The sequence below is a fragment of the Phyllobates terribilis genome, unplaced genomic scaffold (genome assembly GCF_046119375.1).
Source record: "Phyllobates terribilis strain yellow unplaced genomic scaffold, ASM4611937v1 Scaffold_5__5_contigs__length_657084704, whole genome shotgun sequence".
Taxonomy (NCBI): Eukaryota; Metazoa; Chordata; class Amphibia; order Anura; family Dendrobatidae; genus Phyllobates; species Phyllobates terribilis.
In genome coordinates this window covers 288944138-288964961 of record NW_027362765.1, presented here as the reverse complement: position 1 = coordinate 288964961, position 20824 = coordinate 288944138, and the positions used below count along the sequence as shown (strand labels likewise).

Here is a 20824-nt window from a genome sequence, read left to right as displayed (position 1 = left end):
ACGGGGTTCTCTTAAAAACCTGGTAGGAGTTCATATAGTGCCCATTCCTGGCTCACAGTTTGTATCAGCTAAGCCTGCAGTACAAATCTGTCATATCATCCACTGCCCTTATGTTGCATATGAAATAAAAGAAGAGCATAGAACTAAACATTAAAAATTGTGATGAGTTTACCTTTGTTTAAAAAAACAAAAAAAAAAACACGTTTTTTTCATATTTCTAATACAGGATTCAAGCTGCATTAAACTAGATGTCGCTCTTCTACCCTGAAGGCACCAACACCAGAACCTGCCTTTTATGAATGGGGCTACCACTTCCATATGTGACTTCTGTATTATGCCAAATGTGACCTGATCCATTATCGAAATTACTATAGCAGCAACATCCTCTAGTAGAATTTCACTTAAAAAACAAACTCTAAATACACGTGTTTATTACTGACCTGTATCAACATCTACAGGAATTTCCTCCTCCTCCTTATTTTGTTGATCATCCGTCACATGAGTCTCCTCCTCTTCTACTTTAACCTCCAGTTTAATATTGGTTAGATCTTCACCCTGATGTCACAGATGTAAAATTCAGTACACAGTTGGAGAAGTCTAAAGATACATCCTACAATAAATGCAGTGACACCTAATGAGCTTTCCTTTGTGAGTTTTACAATTCATGTATCTTTTGTATGTTTCTTTACCAATTGTATATTTAGGTAATTGTTGTATGACCAGAAAGGGGCAGGGATATAAAAATTATCTGGAGAAGAAAAAAAAAAAAGTTAATTATTATAATATATTATATACACACACACTATAAAAGTGCATTTACACTGGCATGTTAACTTCCCAATTAATCGCCTGTCTAAACAGGTCACCAATCACCTGACAAGCAAAGCTTTGGGTGAAATGATTTTTTGCTGTAAACAACGTTATTCTATGCGCAGAGAACTATAGTATGCGGTCAACATGTCTGAACAGGCTATTAAACCATCACCGATAGGCTTGCATGTAGTCGACAGGTGGCCGGTTAATGGCCTTGGTTAGCCAGTGTAAATGGACCTTAAAAGGGAATCTGTCACTAGGATCAACCCCCCCCCCTAAGCCATCTATATGGGCATGTAGGTCATAGGAAGTTGACTAAAATGATACCTTGATATCTGCGATACGAAGTCTTAATCCAGAGAAATCCACGTTTTTTCTTGTATGTAAATAAGCCGTTCCAGGCTACGGGCCGGACACTGATCTGCATGAGAATCTGCCTCCAGAGCTTATTTTGAATAAAAGGGGGATGTTACCAGTGTGATGTATAATGACCGTTCGCTTTTCTCTTGATCTCACACTGCAGAGCTGTGTGTGATTATACCCGACACAGCTGCAGGTTCCAGCTCACAGCCAGACAGGGTTGCAATAGTGTTAACAATTCAGGGTTGTGGAGCCGATAAGCCAAACCTCCAACTTCTCAATTTCCCCGACTTCCAACTCAGACTCCAACTCCACAGCACTGCCTCACTACTGAGCGTGTACATAAAGTGAATCACAGATTCATCTCAACTAAAAGCCAAGGTCCTTCAATCAGGAATAGAACAGACATAGTAATGTAAGTTGAATAAAGACCTAGGTTCATCAAGCTAAACCTTTCTCCCCCAATTTTACATTTTGTCTAATTTAACTGTAACCCACAATGTTATAGGACATTTCATAACTTTCTCAAATTCTTATGAAAACATTTACAGCACATCCTGCATTGTACTACTGTACTAATTATATACTTTAGGAGTCGGAGTTGGTCCATTTTATACAGACCGACTCCACAACTCCAACTTCACAGCCCTGGTTGCCATACAGCAGAGCTGTGACAGCTGCAGCTGCTAACTTGTTTGTTATGAGAGAAAGTTCAGTTCTCCTGTTCTGTGTTAAGTCACATGTCTCACACTGGTAACTCCCCCATTCATTTTATTATATATATATATATATATATAATTATATTATATTATATTATATTATATTATATTATATTATATTATATTATATATATATATATATATATATATATATATTATATTATAGATATATAGATATATACACACACACCCTGGAGGCAGATTGTCATGCAGATCAGTGTCCTGTCCATTGCCCTGAACAGCTCATTTACATATAAGAAAGTGGATTTCTCTGGAATAAGACATCAGATCGCAGATATCAAGGTATCACTTTATTAAGCTTTCCATCACCTACATGCCCATAAAGACAGCTTAGTATGGTTGATCTTACCGACAGATTTCCTTTAAAAAGAACCAGTCATGTCCCCAAATGCCGTTATAGGGTTACACTGCAGGTTAATAGCGTTCCAATACTGTCCAGTTGCCTTACTGAAAAAGCAGTTACCAGGAGAAAATTAACTTTAACTTTATTCCTCCTGGGGGCCGCCAGCTTTCAGTCATATAGGTATGCCCGTAGCGGCTGCAGTTGTGTCTTTGTTAGCAACGGATCCTAGCGTGCCCCATCAATTTGATTGACAGCTCACTCTTCACAGATGCGGTTCACAGCAAGCTGTTAAAGTGCCGGGGTGTGCTTATAGCCGACGCTCACTGTGTACTGAGCAGTGACTGTAGTCATATTAGCCACGCCTCTGACAAACTCTGCAACTCCCGGGAGGAATAAAGTTAAATTTTCTCCAAGCAGCTGTACTTTCAGTAAGACATCCAGACAGCATTGGAACACTTAACTTGCAGATTAACACTATATCCACAGGTTAACAGTGTTTGAGCACATGACAGGTTCCCTTTAAGACTACGACTATGGGGTCACACACAAGCTCTATGAGAATTAGATAGGTGTCTTGGCCCAGTCTTACCTGATGATCCAGTTTGACACTGTCATTCTGGTCTAGGAGAACTTGAGAATACAAAGGACTAGAACATCTGTCTGGTGGATTTTTCTTACAGGACCCATCTGTTGGAATCACAGAGACAATGACTGAATACACTGTATGTAATCCTTAAACTTATCTACACTATAAACAATAGAGGTCTCCTTACTCTGCTGATCAGCCTTTATATACATCTCCTCCTCCTCTTTGTCTAGGACTTCAATTTTAATGTCCAGCAGACGTTCAGCCTAAACAGACAAAGTAAGAAATATAGAATTTTAAATAATTTCACGCAGTGACTGTAAACCGAAATGAAACAACATTATAAAGATAAGTCTGTTTTATTTACCTGATGAACCTGCTGGTTGTTGTGACAATCCTGGGAATACACAAGACCGGGACATTTCTCTGATTTTAATCTTTTTTCGGACGGACCTGTAGTAAAACACACAGCGATGGAATAGATTATATACACGTGAGGACCAGGAGATAATAATGTACCTGTGTGCAGAAGTATTAGGCAAGTTGTATTTTAGAGGATTATTTTTATTATTGATCAACAACTATGTTCTCAATCAACCCAAAAGACTCATAAATATCCAAGCTTAATATTTTTGGAAGTTGGAGTGGGCTTTTTTTCGATTTGGCTATCTTAGGAGGATATCCGTTTGTGCAGGTAACCATTACTGTGCCGAATTATTAGGCAACTTAATAAAAAACAAATATAATCCCATCTCACTTGTTTATTTTCACCAGGAAAACCAATATCAGTGCACAAAATTTAGAAATAAACACTTCTGACATGCAAAAACAAAAAAAAATAGTGATCAATATAGCCACTTTTCTTTATGATGACACTCAACAGCCTTCCATCCATAGATTCTGTCAGTTGCTTGATCTGTTTTCGATCAACATTGCGTGCAGCAGCCACCACAGCCTCCCAGACACTGTTCCGAGAGGTGTACCGTTTTCCCTCCCTCTAGATGTCACATTTTATGATGGACAACAGGTTCTCTATGGGGTTCAGATCAGGTGAACAAGGGGGCCATGTCATTATTTTTTCTTCTTTTAGACCTTTACTGGCCAGCCACGCTATGGAGTAGTTGGATGCATGTGATGGAGCATTGTCCGGCATGAAAATCATGTTTTTCTTGAACGATATCGACTTCTCCCTGTATCACTGCTTGAAGAAGTTGTCTTCCAGAAACTGGCAATAGGTCTGGGAGTTGAGCTTCACTCCATCCTCAACCCGAAAAGGTCCCACAAGTTCATCTTTGATGATACCAGCCCATACCAGTACCCCACCTCCACCTTGCTGGCATCTGAGTCGGAGTGGAGCTCTCTGCCCTTTACTGATCCAGCCTCTGGCCCATCCATCTGGCCCATCAAGAGTCACTCTCATTTCATCAGTCCATAAAACCTTTGAAAAATTAGTCTTAAGATATTTCTTGGCCCATTCTTGACATTTTATCTTATGTTTCTTGTTCAAAGGTGGTCGTTTTTCAGCCTTCCTTACCTTGGCCATGTCCCTGAGCATCACACACCTTGTGCTTTTTGATACTCCAGTAACGTTGCAGCTCTGAAATATGGCAAAACTGGTGGCAAATGGCATCTTGGCAGCTTCATGCTTGATTTTCCTCAATTCATGGACAGTTATTTTGCACCTTTTTTGGCCAACACGCTTCTTGCGACCCTGTTGGCTATTTGCCATGAAACGCTTGATTGTTCGGTGATCACGCTTCAAAAGTTTTGAAATTTCAAGGCTGCTGCATCCCTCTGCAAGACATCTCAGAATTTTGGACTTTTCAGAGCCCGTCAAATCTCTCTTCTGACCCATTTTGCCAAAGAAAAGGAAGTTGCCTAATAATTAAGCACACCTTATATAGGGTGTTGATGTCATTAGACAACACCCCTCCTCATTACAGAGATGCACATCACCAGATTTACTTAATTGGTAGTTGGCTCTCAAGCCTATGCAGCTTGGAGTAGGACAACATGTATAAAAAGTATCATGTGATCAAAATACTCATTTGCCTAATAATTCTGCACACAGTGTATATACAAAAATCCAGTTCTTTCAAACCACAATAGTAGACATGGAGAAGACGACACTGAAAAGTGCAGTGGTGGGATATTTTTTATACGTTTTGCCTATTCTTAAAAAAGTTTACATTGGGATCTCAGCCATTGAAACACCATTTATGAAGCTCCACAAGGATAGCGCTTGGGCTGGTACCACCTCCACCATGGAAACAGTCAGTCAAGAGTTTAGAGGAATTGTAAATGATAATGACACTCATTGGCAATTTAAAAGTTCTTAAATATAATTGAAAAGTTATTGCAGCATCGATGAGAGCTAAGTGCAAAGATGCCATAAGTCTGAACTTTCATTCATGCAGAAGCACCCACTCCCAGTAAGCAGGGGAGCACTGCACCCCTGAAAAGCCATTATGGGACAAACCCTTTAAATTCTTCTCACATGACAAAAATTACACAAGAAAGGAACTATTACAGCTTATAACTGTACCACTAAATTGTTTAATTTAAACCTTTTACTAGCAAGTGCAAATAAAGCTAAAAGTGTCAGCAAAAGCAAAAGTCAGAGCTAGTTTTGCTCATCTTTCCCTGTAAAGCCTATATTGAACCTAAGGGTGGATCCAAGAATTTTCCTAACTACTTTTATCCCTTTTACTAAAAAGGGAGGATATGTGTCCTCTGATTTGGCCAATGGGGCATCTTGGTTAACGAAAGATGGAGGGGTCTTTTCATTCTATTAAACAGAAGTGAAGATGAGCAGTTGCACAACTAATCATTCTTTGTGAATAATTAGATTTGTCAATTCTATGACTCAAATGTCTCCAAGCATCTGGAGAATATGTATTATATATTTATTTTTATGTACGAGTCTATGTCCAAGTGTCAGGCTCCGCATGGATCAGAACTGTAACCACAAACATTAAAGGGGTATTCCCATCTCCAAGATCCTGTCCCAATATGTAGTAGGTGTAATAACAAATATCTCCAATTAGAAATAGAGAATCAAAAAAACTATACTACATGTCTTTTTCCTCATGTACAAGCATTGCAGGACCTTAGGTATCGACCACTAGCAACTAGCCAACTATCACTAGATCAGTGGTCGTAGCCATGGATACCCAAGGTCCTGCAATGTCTGCACATGAGGAAAAAAAGACATAGCGAATCAGAAAAATTATACTGCATTTCTAATTGGGAGATATTTGCTAATATTACTATTACACCTACTACATATTGGGATAGGATCTTGGAGATGTGAATACCCCTTTAATTCTTTAATGTTTGTCAATTCCTCAGGGACATTTTTCACAATTAGTCTGTTGTCTACTTTTAAAAAAATAAAAACAAGGGGGGGGGGGGGATATAAATGACTTTTATATATATTTTAAACTCAAATTTATCAAAAAGCGTGAGAATTGCTCTGGCAGTGGGGACAATTATTAATTTCCCCAGCATTAGAAGAGATCAAAAGCAGAAAAACAATCTAGGAATGGACTACTGAACACAAAAACTTTAGAAACTAAATAAAGATTAGAAATCTGGTTTTACAGAGTCAAATCCCATTCTGAATACGGAAGCCTGGGCTATAGGGCACCTAACGGATCATTGGCAATGCACGCTTGTAAAATTATTTAGAAAAAGTCTTGCATTATAGTGTTTTTGTGTCTAACTGAATTTCCCCTAAAGTTTTTTTTAAAAAAAAATAAATAAATTTTCTAGTGAGGTTCCTCAAGACTCAATGGATGAAATTAACCCCTTCACGACATCCGCCCTACATATATATTTCCACAAACCACCATACATGTACGGAGCAACATTCGTGCCGGCGTGAACATCAGTGGATGTCAACGATAGATACACTGCAGTGTAACGCCCACAATCAGATATATCGTGCAGATAACAGGTGTTTTAACCCCTCTGATGCCACAGTAAATTGTGACATCGATTGGCTCACTGCTCCGATCAGCACAAAGATTGCATAAGGCTTACTGCAGAAATGAAGCAGAAATTTTCCGGAGCATTTCTGCATCTCCTTGGCAGAAAAACGCATGCGGTTTTGACACAGCCCACGCCCATGATGCGTTTTTTGGTGCGTATTTGCAGCGCGTAAACGCTCCAAAAACGCATTGCATACCTTATCCCATGGCATTCTGCAAGTTCTGTGCACATGGTCAGGATTTTTTCTGCGCGGATTTTACTCGCAGAAAAAAATACGGACATGACCAATTCTTGTGCGTTTCTGCATGCGTATTTGCCTATACAATGCATTGGAAAAACGCATGGCAAATACGCATGTAAAAACCACATGCGTTTTTCAGTCAAGGAGATGCAGAAATGCTCAGGAACATTTCTGCTTCATTTCTGCCTCCTGGGCACTAAGCCTTAGGCCGATTGTTTCCATGATGTAAGCAGGGTCACCCACGTACAGTGGCCTGTAAGGTACTGCCTTCAGCAGGAGGGGATACACCTCCTGTGTGCGATTCACTCACTGATCTAGTACACTGCAATGCCTTTGTATTAGATCAGCAATCTGGGCAGGGAAAGTTGAGGTCTCATGAAAGGACTGGGCAAAAAAAAAAAAAAAAAAAACACGTGGGTTCTCCCAATTCCTAGCGTGACACCGAGCCCCTTAGCTGCCAGAACAGCAGAACCCCACCATAAGTGACGTCATTTTACAAACTACACCTCTCAATGAATTCACCTAGGGGTGCAGTGATCATATTGACACCACAAGAATGTCACAGAATTTTATACCATTGGGCAGTGAAAAGAAAATAATTACATTTTTACTTAAAAAAATAAAAATAAAAAAATAAAAAAAATGTTGTTTTAGCCCCAGTGTATAACCCAGCTTCTTGGAAAAGAAAGCGCATGGACACCATTTTCCAGGGGACGGACCCTGAGACAACACAGCCCTAACCCCCAGCTCCAACTTCTACAATGAAAGGTTGAGAAAGTGACTGAGTGTAGGTGATGTGGGAAAACATCTCTTTAAAAAGAGAAAGCCTGCTGAGTGGCATTCGACCATTTAGCGAAATCAGACCCCGTTTTTGTCATGTCAGTGAGGGTTTTCACTATTACCGAATAATTTTGGATAAATTTCCGGTAAAAGTTAGTAAACTCCAGAGAGCACTGCAATGCCTTCAGGTTCTTAGGACGATCCCAATCAAGTATAGCACTGATCTTCTCCGGATCCATCCGAAAACCTGACTGTGACAACAGGTACCCCAAAAACGGAACCTCATGGACAGCGAAAACACATTTCTCCAGTTTGGTATAAAGTTTGTTATCTCTTAAATTCTATAGTACCTGTTTACCATGATCCCGATGTGTCTCTAAATCAGGTGAGTGAATCAAAATATCATCCAGATAGACCACCACAAACCTGCCCACTAAATGGTGGAAAATATAGTTTATGAAATGAAGGAAAACTTCAGGTGCATTGGTGAGACCAAAAGGCATAACCAGACTCTCGAAATGCCTCCTCAGGGGTATCGAAAGCAGTTTTCCATTTATCCTCTTCTCTGAATCGAACCACATTGTAGGCTCCCCTTAAATCCAACTTGGAGAACACTTTAGCTCCCACAATCTGGATGAATAAATCCAGAATCAGAGGAAGAGGATACAGATCTCAATTCCCGGAAATCTTAACAGACGGAGACCCATCTTTCTTCTCAACGAAGAAGAACCCTGCTGCCACAGGTGAAGAGGAGGGTCTGATATGTCCCTTCTCCAGACTCTCAGCAATGAAATCCTTCATGGCTTGTCTCTCCGGACCAGAAAGATTATACAGTCTGGACTTAGGTAGTTTAGCTCCGGGAATCAGGTTAATGGGACAGTCATACGCACGATGAGGCAAATTCTGACACTCCTCAGAAAATATATGTCCTCAAAAGCAGAAAAATGCAGGTAAGGTCTCCGTAGAGACTGCAGAAGGAGAAGTGCTTAAGCAGTTTTCATGGCAGAAATCTCCCCATTCCACAATTTCCCTGGATTGCCAATCCACTACCGGATTAAGCTTCACCAACCAGAGTAGACCCAGTAAATAGGAGTGTGAAGGCCCTCCAGGACATAAGGAATTAATTCATAATTAAGGGGCCCCACCCTCAGTCTTATATCATATACAACTGTGTCAGACATCTCTGAGTAAGTGCGCTGAGTCGATGGCATAAATGGGGATGGGCTTAGTTAACGTGCTGCAAGTAAGCCCATGAGTTTCAACAAACCTAGCATCAACCATGCTGACTCTAGCTCCACTGTCCAAACACACAGAAATTCTCTCAATCCTGCTCTCTAGCACCACCTCTGCAGTGATGACAAACAGAGAGCTGCATGTAGAAGACAAACACACCCCCTGATTATCCAACCCCACACTACCAAGGGGTCAATCAAGTTCCAGATGTTCCTTTTTGCTTAGGAACCGAGGGACAGACCAATAAAATGTTCCTTCTTAAAACAAAACAACCCCCCCACTCTTGCAGATTTCTGGGGAAATATGCGACGCAGTAGCGCCCCCCAACTGAATGGGCTCCTCAAAATCCATGAGTACAGATTCACCCACAGACCGCCCACCCCCACCCCCTGGCAATGGGGTGTTGCTCCAAAAAACGGGCTCCGGAGAAGGTGGTCTTCACCCTCCTATCCCGAAGGAGTCCATCTACACGTATAGCCAACGACGTGGCAGCCTCTAAGGACTCAGGGGTTTCATAAACTGCCAAGGCATCCTTCAACCTTTCTGAAAGACCCTGACAAAATTAGCTTCTAAGAGCTGGGTCATTCCACTTGTTATCGGTTGCCCATCTATGAAATTCAGAACAATATGTCTCCACTGACCGATCCCCCTGCTGAAGGCGACGCAGCCTGGATTTGGCCATGGAGATTTGGTCAGGATCATCACAGAGGAGGGCCAGAGCCCCGAAAAATCCTTTAACCGATCGGAGGCAAGCAGAGCCTTGTGGCAAAGAGAAAGCCCAGGATTGAGGATCTTCTTGTAAGGCCACAGCCCCACTATCAGTAATTTTTCTCAGGAGTCAGAAACCAGGTGAGGAACAATCAGAGAAAAGGTATAGTAGAAAAAAAAAAAAGTGCACCAATTCTGCATTTATCACGCACTCCTGGTTTTGGCTCCCACTCCTGAGAAAAAATACTGGCCTTAATGCTGACCAAATACTGATAGTGGGGCCGTGGCCCAACAGTGAGATCACAATCCCCACTCGCTGCTCCTCACCTCCTCCTGAAGAGTAAAGTCGTAGCTTAAAGGATCATTTACAAGCTTCTTTAAAACACTAAGAATTTGTCTCTACCTCCTGAAAACCTGTCTGGGAGGGCAATTTTGGGATCAAGCTGGATGGCCTACCCGCAGAGTCCCCAACATTAGGAGTCTGTGACCGCTGCTGAGCAGCTGATCGAAGGTCGGCTACCTCCAGTGACAAATTCTGAAGCCACTCTGAAACGGGATCCATAAACACAAAAAAAATTTTTTTTATTTAACTGGCTGGTGATAATATCATGCTAGGAATGGGGAGAACCCAGAATATAACCACGGGAAAAGGGAAGGGAGCCCTAAATCTAGGGAAGGGGAGAGTGGAGACCCCTAAACAGAACTACCGACAAGCCCTAACTCCCCTATCGACCCCAAATCGGTGATGCATGCATCACCGAGCAGGGTACTAGCCCTAGCAGACCCCAAGGCTGGGCCCTAGCAAGGGAGCGGGAGGGGTGAGCACAAAGTTAGCTCCACTAAAAACTAAAGAATACACAGAGGAAACAAACAGGGGAATACACTTCGCACCAAGATGACACTGGAGAAGGCACAGCAACAATGCATGAAGAAACTCCAAGGTAATTCTAGTCGACTATTACAATCCCAGGCCTGAATAGGTATAACACACCATCACCGGCAAACTGAGCACCTGAGTGTATTTAAGGATACAGAAAAGAAGTGCATCAGCACAAAGGTGAGGATAACGCAGGGTCCTAAAGGGAAAGGTATAATAAAAGGATCAGGTAGATGTTTGTAAGGCCAAACGCAGCGACCTTCTACAGCCGGACACCATATGACTGTGTCAACATTGACACACCCGTGACACTCGGCCAATTTGACATGGTACCCGTTTTCCACCACATATGGAGTATTGGTGTACGCGTGATAATTTGCATAACAAATATTGTACTGCTCATTTTCTCCTATTAGCCCTTTTGAAAATTAAAAACTTGGGGCTAAAGCAACATTTTAGTGGGGGGGAAAAAAAAAAAAAAAAAAAAAAGTAATTTTTCACTCACTCAGCCAAATGTTTTACAATTCTTTTAATCACAAGAGGGTTACAAATGCTTACTACACCTCTAAATGAATTCCTTGAGAGGTGTAGTACCCCAAATGGGGCCACTTGTGGGGGGAGGGGAGGGTTTTCACTGTTTAGGTGCATCAGGGGCTCTGCAAACGCGACATGGCGCCCGCTATCTATTCCAGGCAGTTATGTACTACAAATGTCAAATGGTGCACCTTCCCTTCTGAACCTGACCGCTGCGCCTCAAACAGTTTTTCACCAAATATAGGGTACTGGTGTACTCCGGAGAAATTGCATAACAAATTGTATGGTCCATTTTCTCCTGTTACCCTTGTGAAAATTTAAAATTTGGGGCTAAAGTAACATTTTTGTGGGGAAAATTAAAATTGGAATTTTTTTCATTGCACATTGCTTTAATTCCCGTGAAGCACCTAAAAGGGTTAATAAACTTCTTGAATGTTGTTTTGTGCATACACGAGAACTTCTTAAGCAGTATGCGACCCAGAAGTGTATGTCAAGTACACTTTCCTATAAATAAAATTAAAAAAAAAAAAAAAAAAAACACACTATAACTCGCCTGTTAATTTTACAGAACGGTTTTTAAGGCTTTCTCAAAAGTATTTGCCATCGAAGTAAAATGAGGGTCATGTTCAAATTTAAAGGGGAAGTGCAGGTTTTCATGAAAGTTTGCAGTCACTATAACTGCAGACTTGTGAATCCTCACAGTGCGGTGCCGGCAGCAAGAGCAGGTCATCATGTGATACATATATATATACACAGTGGTGGCCAAAAGTATTGGCACCCCTGCAATTCTGTCAGATAATACTCAGTTTCTTCCTGAAAAGGATTGCAATCACAAATTCTTTGGTATTATGATCTTCATTTAATTTGATTGCAAGGAAAAAACACAAGAGAGAATGAAGCAAAAATCAAATCATTGATAATTTCACACAAAACTCCAAAAATGGGCCAGACAAAAGTATTGGCACCCTAAGCCTAATACTTTGTTGCACAACCTTTAGCCAAAAAAAACTGCGAACAACCGCTTCCGGTAACCATCAATGAGTTTCTTACAATGCTCTGCTGGAATTGTAGACCATTCTTCTTTGGCAAACTGCTCCAGGTCCCTGATATTTGAAGGGTGCCTTCTCCAAACTGCCATTTTGAGATCTCTCCACAGGTGTTCTATGGGATTCAGGTCTGGGCTCATTGCTGGCCACCTTAGAAGTCTCCAGTGCTTTCTCTCAAACCATTTTATAGTGCTTTTGGAAGCGTGTTTTGGGTCATTGTCCTGCTGGAAGACCCATGACCTCTGAGGGAGACCCAGCTTTCTTACACTGGGCCCTACATTATGCTGCAAAATTTGTTGGTAGTCTTCAGACTTCATAATGCCATGCACACGGTCAAGCAGTCCAGTGCCAGAGGCAGCAACGCAACCCCAAAACATCAGGGAACCTCCGCCATGTTGGACTGTAGGGACAAAGTTCTTTTCTTTGAATGCCTTTTTTTTTTTCCTGTACACTCTATGTTGATGCTTTTTCCCAAAAAGCTCTACTTTTGTCTCATCTGACCAGAGAACATTCTTCCAAAACGTTTTAGGCTTTCTCAGGTAAGTTTTGGCAAACTCCAGCCTGGCTTTTTTATGTCTCGGGGTAAGAAGTGGGGTCTTCCTGGGTATCCTACCATACAGTCCCTTTTCATTCAGACGCCGACGGATAGTAAGGGTTGACACTGTTGTACCCTCGGACTGCAGGGCAGCTTGAACTTGTTTGGATGTTAGTCGAGGTTCTTTATCCACCATCCGCACAATCTTACGTTGAAATCTCTCGTCAATTTTTCTTTTCCGTCCACATCTAGGGAGGTTAGCCACAGTACCATGGGCTTTAAACTTCTTGATGACACTGCGCACGGAAGACACAGGAACATTCAGGTCTTTGGAGATGGGCTTGTAGCCTTGAGATTGCTCATTCTTCCTAACAATTTGGTTTCTCAAGTCCTCAGACAGTTCTTTGGTCTTCTTTCTTTTCTCCATGCTCAATGTGGTACACACAAGGACACAGGACAGAGGTTGAGTCAACTTTAATCCATGTTAACTGGCTGCAAGTGTGATTTAGTTATTGCCAACACCTGTTAGGTGCCACAGGTAAGTTACAGGTGCTGTTAATTACACGAATTAGAGAAGCATCACATGATTTTTCAAACAGTGCCAATACTTTTGTCCACCCCCTTTTTTAGGTTTGGTGTGGAATTCTATCCCATTTGGCTTTAGGACAATTCTTTTTGTGTTTTTTCATTGAAGACAAATTAAATGAAGATAATAATACCAAAGAATTTGTGATTGCAATCATTTTCAGGAAGAAACTGAGTATTATCTGTCAGAATTGCAGGGGTGCCAAAATGTGTGTGTGTATATGTATGTATGTATGTATGTATGTATGTATGTATGTATGTATATATATATATATATATATATACACACACACACACACACACACACACACACACACACACACACACACACACACACACACACACGTATATACGTGCGCACTGCGAGGATTCATGACAAACCTTCAAGATTAAAATGGCGGAGACAGGATTCAAAAACTAACATTTTTTTAATCCTTGACAAGGTCTTCCTCTGATACAGATTCAACTCTATCAGGTTTACCTGAATCGTTGGATAGAGATGAATGTCCGCAAAGATCAGAATCGTCAAAGCTTGATAGCTGTGGCAAATAATCTGAATCTTCTTCCAATTTTATTTTGGAACTGTTGTCATCAAAAGAAGTTTCCATGTTCTGCGGTGCTGTGGTTTGTTCCTCTATAGTTGGAGATAACGTTGTCTGTTCAAGTAAGTCTGGTTCAGTAGTTTGGAATAAGACTCTTCTTATAGGAGTCATTTTCTTCAAGGGTGAAAAAAATTCTTGACTTTCAGCAGAATGTAATGCATGTTTATCACCAGTCGATGTGGATGTCAGTGTATGGATTCCTTGTACGCTGTTTCCTGTCCAGATTAATGTAGAATTTATCAGAGTGCTGTATGTTTGAGTGCTGAAGCTTCTAAATCCAGGTTTGGTCAAATCATCTTCTTGACTGCTTAAATTTTCAGTCTCTACCATTTCAATCAGACACAGTTTTTGAGCAGGTGACTCGAAAACTCGCTTTGTACTTCGGTGACGATTTTTTTTTAAATTCTCCTCAATTATTGTTTCGCCTTCGCTGACAGTGGGGAATATTGATGGTATGGCATCAGGTTTTAATTTTATTCCATTATAGTGGTAGTCGTAACACTCAGCTGAAAAATGTCCAGAGCATATTACATATTTACTGGTAGTACGGCTATCCATTATTTTGTTTGACAATGCGTGGATGTCATTAAACTTTTGTCCACTGCTCTCCAGCCATGATATTATTTTGCCAATGTCATTTGGGAATTTGTGAAACATTATAGCTTGACTTTGGCCTTTGCGGCCGGACTTGTTACAACACTGGTTCACAATGCACGAAGGCATGTTTACAATATTTTATTTCTCTGAAAAAAAAAAAAAAAAAATTAAAATTACATTTAGTTTTATTAATCCAACTATATATAATGCATTCAATTCCAGCTATTAAGTAAATGACACCTACATTATGGGTTTTGAAAATGCCACTTAGTGGACATGGAAACTACACTAAACCACACTAAGTAACAAAACATAGAAACATTGGTTCAGATAAATCCTAGCAGCTAGTCAAATGTTAGGTGTTAAGTGGAGACTTAAAAAGGAGTTGCTTGGGACTTTTATATCGATAACAGGTTGGTGGAGGGGGGGGGGGTAGTTAATGAAACCCAGCACCCCTGCTGATCAGCTGTTCCCAGAGTTGCGGAGCTGCCCAGCACAGTTCCGTCAGATGCATAGTGGCCGTGGCGGGGTACTGCACGTCCTCCCCCTACTGGTACAAATAAGGGGAGGATGTACTGTACCCGATTAGCCACTATTCTGCTGATGGGGCTGTGCAGCTTTGCAACTGGTCACATCCAACTGGCAGCGGAGACAGATGATCAGCACCCCCACCAATCAGATATTGATAGCCTTTCCTTGGGATAGGCTATCAAATAGAAAACATAATAGACAAGCCCTTTAAAAAAGGGGTTGATCTTATGTATGGACTTTTTTTTCTACCAAAGAGAACCTAAGATCAGGATTTTATACCCTAAACAAATGGTATGTATGTGAAGAAGCTTAAATGCACCCATTTCTTGTACAAATCAGTTTTAAGAGAAATTCATAGATACAATTATATGCTGTGGGATCCAAATGCAGCCAGGGTGGATCAATGCACTTGAAGGTCTCAGTCCTCGTTCCCCATTACACATCAGCCGCTTGGCTCCCGTGTCTCCCCAATAGATCAATCTTGTTTCAGGCACCTGTCAGACACCACTGGATGTGGAATAGGAAGAAAGGCAGGAGATCTAGTGCATCTTTGTTCCACCCAGCCGCACTTGCAACTCATTAGTACAGAGTTTCAAAGATAGATTGCTCAAAAATGGCAAAAACTATCAGCATTAAAGCTGCTTTGCCTACATGCCATTTATATGAGGTATAAAATCTTATTCTCAGGAGCTCTGCATTTGTGGCTATAAATCATTGGAATAATTGAATTGAAAAAGAAGTACTTTTTTGCTTTATAAGGTGATTTGTTTCTCTGCACGTTCAACTTAAACGGTCATAAATCAGCTGAGAGGAGCTCAGAAAACGAGAGCTAAAAGATTGAAACTCTCCCATTGGACCTTCAGAATGTGATCACTGATGGATTGTCAGTCAACCCATGCTGCAGTCAGCAATCAAAAGTGCAACACAAAGGCTATAAAAAGCAAACATTGCAAAATTATTAATATGTAGGTTTTAGCCAAAAAGTATAAAAATGCAATCAAAGAAACTGTACATTTTTATGTCTTTGTGTGCACCACTCATATGTACAGTGTTACTATGTGATGTGTACAGTGTGCATATTTGTAAACTAGGTCCTTGATATGTATTTATCTCATACCAAAATACCTGCTCAATCTGTCTATACATTTCTGTGCTATCCAGTTTTTTATCAAAGCTACCTACAGTCATAGCCGAAAGTGTAGGCACCCTTGAAATTGCTCCAGAAAATTAAGTATTTCTCCCAAAAAAAATTATTGCAATTACACGTTTTTGTTACACACGTTTAATTTCCTGTGTGTGTAATGGAACAACACACACACACAAAAAAAAAAAACACCAGAAAACTACAAATTTGACATCATTTCACATAAAAACCACCAAAAACAGGCCAGACAAAGTTGTTGGCTCCCTTAACTTTATATTTGGTTGCACACCCTTTGGAATAAATAACTGCAATCAATCGCTTCCTATAACCATCCACAAGCTTCTTACACCTCTCAACTGGAATTTTGGACCACTCTTCTTTTGCAAACTGCTCCAGGTCGCTCATATTTGAAGGGTGCCTGCTCCCAACAGCAATTTTAAGATTTCTCCACAAATGTTCAATGGGATTTAGATCCGGACTCATTGCTGTCCACTTCAGAACTCTCCAGCGCTTTGTTTCCATTCATTTCTCTGTACTTCTTGAAGCATGTTTGGGGTCATTGTCTTGCTGGAAGACCCATTAATTAGGACGCACACCCAGCTTTCTGACACTTGGAGCACTATATTGCGTCCCAAAATCCATTGGTAATCTTCAGATTTCATGATGCTTTGCACCCAGTGCCAGAGGCCGCAAAGCAACCCCAAAACATCTTTGAACCTCCACCATATTTGACTGTAGCTGCTGTGTTCTTTTCTTTGTAATCCTCATTCCATTTTTGGTAAACTGTAGAATGATGTTCTTTACAAAACAGCTCTATCTTAGTCCCATCTGTCTACAAGATGCTTTTCCAGAAGGATTTTGGCTTACTCATGTAATTTTAGCAAAATGCAGTCTAGCTTTTTTTTTTTTTTTTTTTTATGTCTCTGTCAGAAGTAGGGTCCTCCTGGGTCTCCTGACAGAGTTTCATTTAATTCAAATGTCGGATAGTTTGCGCTGATGTACCCTGAGCCTGCAGGACGGCTTGAATTTCTTTGGAACTTGATCCACCATCCGGATTATCCTGAGTTGCAACCCTTCATCAATTTCTCTCTGCACTCCACGTCCAGTGAGATTAGCTACAGTGCCATGAGTTGTAAACTTCTTGATTATGTAGCACCGTGGACAAAGGAACATCAAGATCTCTGGAGATGGACTTGTAACCCTGAGAATATTGATATTTTTCAACACTTTGGGTTCTCAAGTCCTCAGACAGTTCTCTTTTCCTCTTTGTTCTCCATGATTAGTGTGGCACACACAGACACACAATGCAAAGATTGAGTCAACTTCTCCCCTTTTTATCTGGTTTCAGGTGTGATTTTCATATTGTCCACACCTGTTACTTGCCACAGGTGAGTTTAAACGAGCATCACATGCTTGAAACAAAGTTGCTTACCCACAATTTTGGAAAGGTGCCAACAAGTTTGTTCAGGCCAGTTTTGGGATTGTGTGTGAAATTATGTACAATTTGTTTTTTTGTGTTGTTCCAATACACACAAGTGGACTCCACGACTCCAACTCCACAGCCCTGATTACAGCGACCCAACACAGTAGGCTTGTACCTCAAACTGATATAACCTGACAGGTTCCTTTTAACTCCAATAGGGTGTTACTAAAGACTTTTCTCTGAGAATGTTTACTTCTTCTCCTGCATGACACTGACCAGTCCGAAGCAGGCTCTCTCAGTGTGAGACATGAATGCAAACAGTCTCCACACTGATCTCACTGCAGAGCTGTGTGTTTTTGCAAAGTTATAGAGTAGCGCACAGATGACGGTGAGATGAAAGGTGTTAGTAATCACTGTGGGGAAGGGGCAATACAGCAGAGCTATGATTTGTCTCATGACAAACACCTCTGCAGCTCAAGCTCTATTCTCACAGTGCTGTCAGCTCTGCTATATCCCCCCCCCCCAAACTGAGTGCTGTGAGATGAAAACTGAAAGGCAAGTGTAATCAAACTCATCTCTGCTCCTGGCACTTTGTAAATCACACATAGGTAAACCATTGAGGAGATAAGACTGTCTGTCATTACATGTCTCACATGTTACTAACCTTTTTGGTGGCATGTTCTTCTTAATCCCTATGTTACTATCTGCTTATGATTGGTCAATGTCAGAGACAGAGGAAGTAGTAGACATTCCCAGTGCAAATCTCTGGCAATGCCCCCTTGGACTTATCAAATTACAACCTAAACTTTACAAGCTAACTTCTCTACAATGGGAGGATAAATTAAAAGATAAAAATTATGCCTTACGCTTCCATAAAGTGGACAGTTTAACAAACTAAGATTGGTGAAAGGACCTCTTTAAAGAGAACCTGTCAGCATATTTTTAGATCCTAAACTAACAATGTCTATGTAAAACACCTGAAATGTTGATTATGGCTGTACCTACATATTACAAGTCTGTTTTTCTGTCTTCTGAGATCCATAGGCCAATGTTTATGCTAATGAGCTAGCAAGTGCACTTCCCACAACCCCCTTCCTTTCAATGTCTATACCCCTGAGGAAACCACATAGTAGTGGTGATACGCCCTGGGGTCTTTTCCTCATCTAGCCATGACACACAAGTTCTTATTTCATGATTTAGTTCTCTCATGCCTACCCCTCTATTAATTGGTCTTTCATTTTTGTTTTCATTTATCTTATTTGAGGATATTGGTCTATTACCATTGCTCACAGACTACTGTGCAGTATTAGATCAGTCCTCTAATTTATATTTTTCTTTGATAATAATCCTTTGTGTTTTTAGACATCTGCATCGATCCATTTAATATTATTTGTTAGTGTTATTTTTTCCTGGCATTTGTCCACTGCATTTTGGGAATATATTAGTCTATTGGTACCGTATTTTTTATTTTCTGACTACAAATTTATATTAAAAAGGTGTATGTCTATTTACATAGGCTTAGCTGAATATCCTGTGAATTGTTTGCATCAGGCAAATGAGGGTAGGAGTGGTCTTATTTTAGACACCTCATCAGTATTTTTATAGCCCATTGGCTTTTTTTTAAATTTTGTGTTCCCATGTCTTTTTGTCATTTGTAATAAAGACGTTCTAGTAAGGTTTTAAATTACAAGCCAAGCATGGTTCCTATCTCTCCCACAATTCAGTTGAGGCATAGAATAGACACCAGATAGACCCCAGATTAGACCGATACACACACTTTTTTTTGCTTAAAAGGACAAAAGAAATTGGCCATCTTGAAATTTTAGCCCTTTTAAAGAGATCATTTTACAACTTTAATTTATAATAAAATTTATTTTGACCAGAGATGCCCAAACTCTTACATGCCACATTTCAAAAGAGTCCACCCTTAGTCATTGCTCATACTTTAAACACATAGGGTCAGCTTATGACCACAGCACATGTATATATGCTTTTTTAATCCTTAATGAATAAAGGATTTAATTTTTCACACCAAGTGCTGGAATTTTATATATAAAAGGAATAGTTCAGGGATTAAGAATACAGCAAGATGCAGTGAGGGTCTGGTCTAAACTCTATATAAAAAGATCACGTATGGTCTAAGGTTGGTAAATGGGGGGGGTTAGAATTGAATTTGTATAAATGGGGTGGGCAATGGGTCAGGATAAAGGGAATCAAACACCAAGTACGTAAGCAGGGGAATGACTTGAGGGTAGTACATAACGAGATATGCATTTTCATATAGGGAATCCAGATTTATTTATTTAGGTGATCTGGTGTGTGTGCGCTGTACTCTCTTTGGTATAAAATGAAGGGGTTTACAGTGGCATGTAAAAGTTTTGGCACCCCTGGTCAAAATTACTGTTATTGTCAACAGTTAAGTAAGTTGAAGATTAAATGATCTCAAAAAAGGCTTAAAGTTAAAGATGAGACATTTCCTTTGTATTTGGGGGGGGGGGGGGATTATGTGATAATTTTTCACAGTTCAGAAATTACAAAAAGGAAAAATGGGCCGATGCTAAAGTTTGGGCACTCTTGGAGATTTGTGTGCTCAGATAACTTTGACCAAGGTTTCAGACCATAATTAGCCTGTTAGAGTTATGGCTTGTTCACCATCATCATTCAGAAAGGCCAGGTGATGCAAATTTCCCAGCTTTCTCTCCTCTAACCTTGTGCCAAAAAACAGCAGCCATGGGTTCTTCCTATCAGCTGCCTAGCACTTGGAAAATGGTGGAGGCTCACAAAGCAGGAGAAGGCTATAAGAAGATAGCAAAGCGTTTTCAAGTTGCACTTTCCTCAGTTCCAAATGTAATTAAGAAATGGCAGTTGACAAACAGTGGAGGTCAAAGTCTGGAAAACCAAGCAAAGTTTCAGTGAGAGCTGTTCGTAGGATTGCTAGAGGCAAATCAGAACCCACACTTGACTGCAAAAGTCCTTCAGGCTATGTACACATGTTCAGTATTTGATTGCAGAAATTTCTGCATCTCCTGGCAGCAAAAACGTGTTTTGCCATGATTTTAATGCGTTTTGAAAAAGTTTTTGTACAGCAAGAAATGCTTTTTAGAGCTAAAAAATATATTTGAAAAAAGAAACGTAGGACATCGCTTTAACCCG

At 40.5% G+C, this 20824-nt stretch overlaps 1 protein-coding gene across 2 annotated transcripts in view; it reads right to left on the bottom strand.

The window, feature by feature from the left end:
* Positions 1-20824, bottom strand: part of LOC141272983 (uncharacterized) — a 49122-nt gene that overhangs the window by 18011 nt on the left and 10287 nt on the right. For both annotated transcript variants that reach the window (XM_073684237.1, XM_073684236.1), the window contains exons 2-6: positions 13856-14719; positions 3210-3295; positions 3030-3108; positions 2846-2943; positions 441-555 (exon numbers count right to left, since the gene is read on the bottom strand). In XM_073684237.1, coding sequence (XP_073540338.1) covers positions 441-555; positions 2846-2943; positions 3030-3108; positions 3210-3295; positions 13856-14699 — 1222 coding nt within the window. In that variant the 5' untranslated portion in view covers positions 14700-14719. The remainder of the gene's footprint in view (positions 1-440; positions 556-2845; positions 2944-3029; positions 3109-3209; positions 3296-13855; positions 14720-20824) is intronic.